Below are 6,059 nucleotides of genomic sequence, written 5' to 3'. Positions count from 1 at the left end.
GATCACTAATATCGATTTTTTCGCGGCAAAAACTTTGAAGCGAAATCACTAGTAGAGGCTGTTATCAGAGATTCTCGAGGGTTTGGATAAATGACTTAACCTGCTGTTTCGATTTTCAGTTGTGTTTTATTTATTAATTCATAAATAACTTCCACTGAAACAATCTCATAAATTATTATGTATCACATATTTTTTCTTGAAGAAAACGCATGAATTTCATTCCGTGCATGCTGGTTGTTGTGCCGATGAGGCACAAATCGTTTACCCTCGACCGTTCGGTTTGACATTTTCGAGAAGAAAAAACACTGATACAAGTGCAATCCTCAATAATTGAAGACGAATCGACTTTCCTCTAATCGTGTCGTAAATAATCACGAAAATTCAAAGAAAAATTGCTGCGCGATTACTTCTAGTTCGGTAAAAGTAGAATTATGGGCTTAACACATAGCATTGCTGTTCCCGGTGGAGGAACTGAAGGTTATCACGTTCTTCGGGTAAGTTTCCCAATCGACCAGTTTGTTATATTTACTCGTAGATGACGTGTTCAATTTCTGTCGTTCTTTTCGGTATAATACGGATTGGTCCTCCCTGTTTGTAGGTTCAAGACAATTCGCCAGGGCAGAAGGCTGGTTTGGAAGCGTTTTTTGATTTTATATTGGCAATCGGAAATACAAGACTTGATCAGGATAACGATACCTTGAAGGAGTTGTTGAAGGCAAACATTGATAAGGAAATACAGATGACTATATTCAGCAGCAAGACTCAAAACATTCGAGTGGTTAACATAAGTCCAAGTGCAACCTGGGGTGGCCAGGGTTTATTGGGTGTTAGCATACGGTTCTGTTCGTTTGAAGGTGCAAATGAGACCGTTTGGCACATTTTAGAAGTACATCCTTCTTCACCGGCCGAAGAAGCTGGTTTAATACCATTCACAGATTATATCATTGGGGCTGATTCAATACTGCATGAAAGTGAGGATCTATTCACGTTGGTTGCGTCACACGAGGGTCGACCCCTTAAAATGTACGTCTACAATATTGAAAAGGACGCCTGCCGAGAGGTGACAATCACACCTAACAGTAAATGGGGTGGTGAAGGAAGTCTCGGCTGTGGAATCGGATATGGCTATTTACATCGAATACCGATTCGAGTTTTACCGGTAGACGCTAAAACAGGCACTGCTCTTAGTCAGTCTATGACTACGGTGCCAACGTCTGTTCCTACATTGGGAGATACAAATGCGAATGCGAATAGTCGCTCAATGCCATTCATTCCCATGGTTCCACCATTAGCAAACACGTTTGCTTCGAGCACAACGACTGTTCACACGGATCTGCTGACGGTTTCCCAAAGCCTGCCAACAGACAGCTCTGTAACTTCAGTAGCGGATCATCATGCCAACCAGAGAACAACATTTGATCAAACAACCAATAATCCTCTTCCGGCAAGTTCATCGATCGCTCAAACAGGCAACAATTCAGCCCCTGTGGTTGCTTCACCACCAATCAACGTGGCCGAATCTTATTACACGCCACCAGCAGGAGCAATTCCACCTGTGGCCAATGGTAAGTTTTCTCTTGTGAGGTAAACATCAGTGTTCTTTGATAAAAAGATATCATATCAGTACCTAGTAACAGCAATGTTTCTATAGCTGTTAGTATTGTATAATATATCGCAACATATTGAAAGATTGAGAGAAGTGTACTACTCTAACCAATTAATTTTCTGAACAGTGCCTCCGTCACCAGCTTCAGACGTAGCGGCTTCAATGACCCCGACATCGACTACAACTATTCCGCTCTATCCACCACAAGGACACCAGCAGCCACAAAACCCTTATAGCAAACAGGCGCAACACGCGGTCCATATGTCTTACCCTGCGAGCAGCGTAAGCAACAGTGCTCTGCCAACAATAAATCCGAACATTTTTAATTCTAATGTTGCGCCACCATCGACACTAGCCAGCAACTTCTATGAAATGTACGGGGCAACTTCAAACCCACAAGCCACCAACGCAACTAATACAGTAAGTAAATGAATATCTTATCTACATTGGAGAAATAAGAAAAATGTACTTTTATGTTGCTCAGTTTCAGCCTGCTAGTTTATCCTATCCGTCCAGCACCATAGACTTCCAACAACAACAAAACTCGGCGCTATACCAGTCCCAACAGTACACAGCGGCAAGTCAGCAGATGCCCCCACCCATTCAAATGTACTCAACCTTCCCACAACAAATGACAACTATGAACGATTCAGCCCAGCAACCGCCGCCGTTATTTCAGACGAGTGCCGTAACGACGCCAATTTCTCTGCCCGGAATGCCACCGATCACTGTTAGTGCCACCATCCAAGCTGAAGCTCTGCGCGGACTACAGTTCGGTAACAGTACGCATCAACAGACTCCTGCTGGTGGAGAATCACTACAATAGCTGCAAGTAAATCGAACTGAATGTAGTTGTACATATACGACAGTTGGTGTGTCAGCTCTTGGATCGAGGTAATCATATGTACATGTGGATCATTTTACAAAGATTTTACCAGATCTACTAACAAAGGTGCCCTGGATGATGTCTGTATACATATATTATATTGTGTTTAACGAGTCTATATTTTTATTGTATTGTTCGGTCCGCAAAATGAAGAGCTCTGTTACATGATAAATTATTATTAGTTTCACGCTTGCCTGCAAACTGCATGTTTTGTTTTCGAAAAACTGCTCTCACTAGAAAACAAGCGAGTTGAATGTTTTCAGCATTTTTGTAGCTTATTAACCAATGTTGAATATTGATTTATTGAATGAGCTGTCCGAGAGCGAAGAACCTTAGAAGAATTATCTACTAAATACATGAAAACTTTGTACGTTATCTACAATACTTGAGAAGCAGCATCAAATAAAGGCAAAGGTCAAAGAGTTATTGTGTTTTTTGAAATATGAACAGAAACAACGTATCTCCCATTTACCAGCCCCGGCTACGATGTTGGTACTATCATTATCATAAGGTGTTTAGAAGGGAAAGTCACTTCTGCAGATTCAAGAATATCTTCTTACATGACACTTTGAAGGCTCTTTAAATTCTCGATGGATTCTGAATACAATTCTGAAAAAGATTTTAAGTCGCCTTCCTTGGTTTGATACATTTGAATAGGCTCACCGGTGTCGAAACAGCTATGTCGAGTAGAATTATTAATATTTTTCGGAAAAAATCGTTGTAATTCTCAATTGATACGATAAACTATTTGAACTAAATAAATTAGCCTTGTAGTAGGTTTAATTCCCTTCAAATAATTAGCCTTGATTACGAAAGCAATTAACTTTACAAATAATCTTAAGACATCAAATTGAAAAGGGGCTTCTGCCGAATTTTTCACTGACCAGAAATAGAGGACGGCCATACGCAAGGTTGCATATTCAATTTCAGGATGCTTTTTCGCCGCCTGCCGATAACTCGCTCCACAAGTACAATTTAGAGAAACAATGTATGACAAACTTGTAGTCCCTAAGTAGTACTAAAAGTTTGTCGAATAGTGCAATGCACTAACTCTTATGCCTGCAGCTTGAGAGCCCATATTCAATGGTGCAACATTCAGTCAATGATCGCGGTGAATATTATGGTATTAACCGCGAGTATTGGCTGCATATCCTACTGAATATGGGCTCTCACACTTTAGGCATAAGAGTTGGAGCACGTTAGAGTATTGCTTTCTTCGACAAACTTGTAGCATGACTTAAGGACTGTAGGTTTGTCGTAAATCTTGTTTCAAAATTTTACTAGTGGAGCAAGCTACCGGCACGTGACCAATTAAATTGAATTGGCACCCCAAAAAAGAATATGCAACCTTGGCCATAAAAAGGTATGACCTAGTGACACGTGATCGTTTCGTTGTGCGCGGAAAGTTTACGGCATCACCCGCTAGAAATGGGTTGAAGAGTACATCAAAAAATAACCATAACGACTGTTACACTACTGTAATAATTATCTAGATACAAGTCTGCTTACAAAATCATCTCGCGTATGCTTTTGACGTAGGACTACGTCTAACCGCACTATGTCCAGATACATTCCGCGAAAACTAAAACCAAGATGTAACGTCGGAATGAAAGATTTCAAACGGTTATACTGATGTAACCACATGATGGATCACAATAGTCAATATGTCGTTGGATTGATGAAATGATGGACAATTTTGTGATTCTTAAATTTTCATTATCACTTCATTGTTAAACAGTGAAAATTGAATAAAAGTTTCAAGGTCGATTTTCACCCACAATCTACCAATCATATGCGAGCACGCCTGGCACAGACTTCATGAATAGACACCAACTGCCTGCTGAGATATTCTGTATAGCAGTGGCAAAAAAATTGACAGAATCTCCCCGTCCCAATAGGTCAACTAATGTTAGCTTCCATGAGCCTAGACTATTTTGATGATGTCTTGAAGGTGAAGCTTTTACGGAAAGTTCGTAACCACCTTCACTATCAGACAGTATTACGTTCTGCTGTTAATATATAATATATATATATATATATATATATATATATATATATATATATATATATATATATATATATATATATATATATATATATATATATATATATATATATATATATATATATATATATATATATATATATATATATATATATATATATATATATATATATATATATATATATATATATATATATATATATATATATATATATATATATATATATATATATATATATATATATATATATATATATATATATATATATATATATTAATGTTAATAAAACTGATGTCTTGAAGGAGAATATGATGGCACAGGCAACAGTACTGCACCGAGCAATGTATGAACAGAGCGCTGGTTACTCGTCGTCTATCAGTGCAGAATAACTCGAAATTCTTTTTTGTGCAGTCAAGCCAAGTGAAAACTACATTGCCGCTGTTGACGCACCGTGGGGCGTAGAACACAATCGAATTGCCGTTTGAATTGTCTTCTTCTTCTTGTTTCGTATAGCAGCAAATATCAGAATTCAGTATGATTTATCGGGTGCCGCAAAATACGCTGCGCCGCCGGGGACAATAAAATGCGTTGTTTATTTTTGAACTCTACACTCTGCTTTTTTCAGATTCATTTAAATAACTGAATATAGGGTATTAAAAAGACAACAGAAAACCAAAATGCCCCGTACAGATCTTTGATCAGGTAGTTAAACAAGCTGTACTGATGATTATATTTTACTAGCTAACTAAATTTAGTCCAATATGACAATACTAGTTGCATCCCGCGGTGGCGGTACAGAGGAAAATAAAATTCATTTCATCTTGATATTAGAGTCCGCCATTAGTATTTGTATTTTTCAATTGAAAATTTTTTTGAATTAGCATTTGCAAGAAAATATTACTTTCCATGCCCTTACTTGTAATTGAACAACGCTATGCAAACATTAATTGCTGAGGCTAATGTTGTGCATTACTCTAACCCAGTTTATTTTCGGTGATAAAGGACATATAACTTTCAAATATGGTATCTTCGTTGTTCTTTGGTATCTTGAAACTGATCGAATTTTTTCTGATTGATTCTTTATACTGATAAAATGTTTAAATTGACCTGAATTGAATGTTAACATGTTCATAAAATTCTATGTCAATTTCAAGTTTTCTATGAGTACTCATTTTCTACTAAAACTGTACTTCGTTATCGATATTCTTTCCACGAGCTTGCAACTGCAGGAAAAAAATTTATGTGTCATCTTTGCCGCTTTGTGATCTGTGAGTGAGCCAACTTCAACGATACAAATAGATATAGAAGAAAGTTTAATCTCTAATTATTCGTACTCAAATAAATATTTTATAGAAGGTTGCCTTTGCGCGTAATAAAGAAAATTCGCTGTATTAGAATGAAAGGTATTCATCAATGGTCCAGAAGCTCTATAGCAATATTTTAGGGTGACCAAAATTTTCGATGCTATCAAGTATCTAACTTTTTTATTTTTGTAGATAGAAAACCTTGTTCTACGATTTTATAGCTCCAATAATTTTAAGTAACTTTGTAAAAAAAAGTT

The 6,059-nt window shown here is 37.3% G+C and overlaps 1 protein-coding gene across 1 annotated transcript; it reads left to right on the top strand.

Annotated features, from left to right (window-relative positions):
- Window positions 1–284: 284 nt before the first annotated feature.
- Window positions 285–2,918, top strand: LOC129724703 (Golgi reassembly-stacking protein 2). The gene is made up of 4 exons (XM_055679824.1): window positions 285–494; window positions 599–1,565; window positions 1,734–2,026; window positions 2,091–2,918. Exons 1-4 carry the CDS (start codon window positions 432–434, stop codon window positions 2,430–2,432), a joined length of 1,665 nt encoding a protein of 554 aa, XP_055535799.1. The 5' UTR covers window positions 285–431; the 3' UTR covers window positions 2,433–2,918.
- The last annotated feature ends 3,141 nt before the right edge of the window (window positions 2,919–6,059 follow it).

The sequence above is a fragment of the Wyeomyia smithii genome, chromosome 2, assembly GCF_029784165.1.
Source record: "Wyeomyia smithii strain HCP4-BCI-WySm-NY-G18 chromosome 2, ASM2978416v1, whole genome shotgun sequence".
Classification (NCBI taxonomy): Eukaryota; Metazoa; Arthropoda; class Insecta; order Diptera; family Culicidae; genus Wyeomyia; species Wyeomyia smithii.
This window is presented reverse-complemented; position numbering and strand designations above follow the sequence as displayed.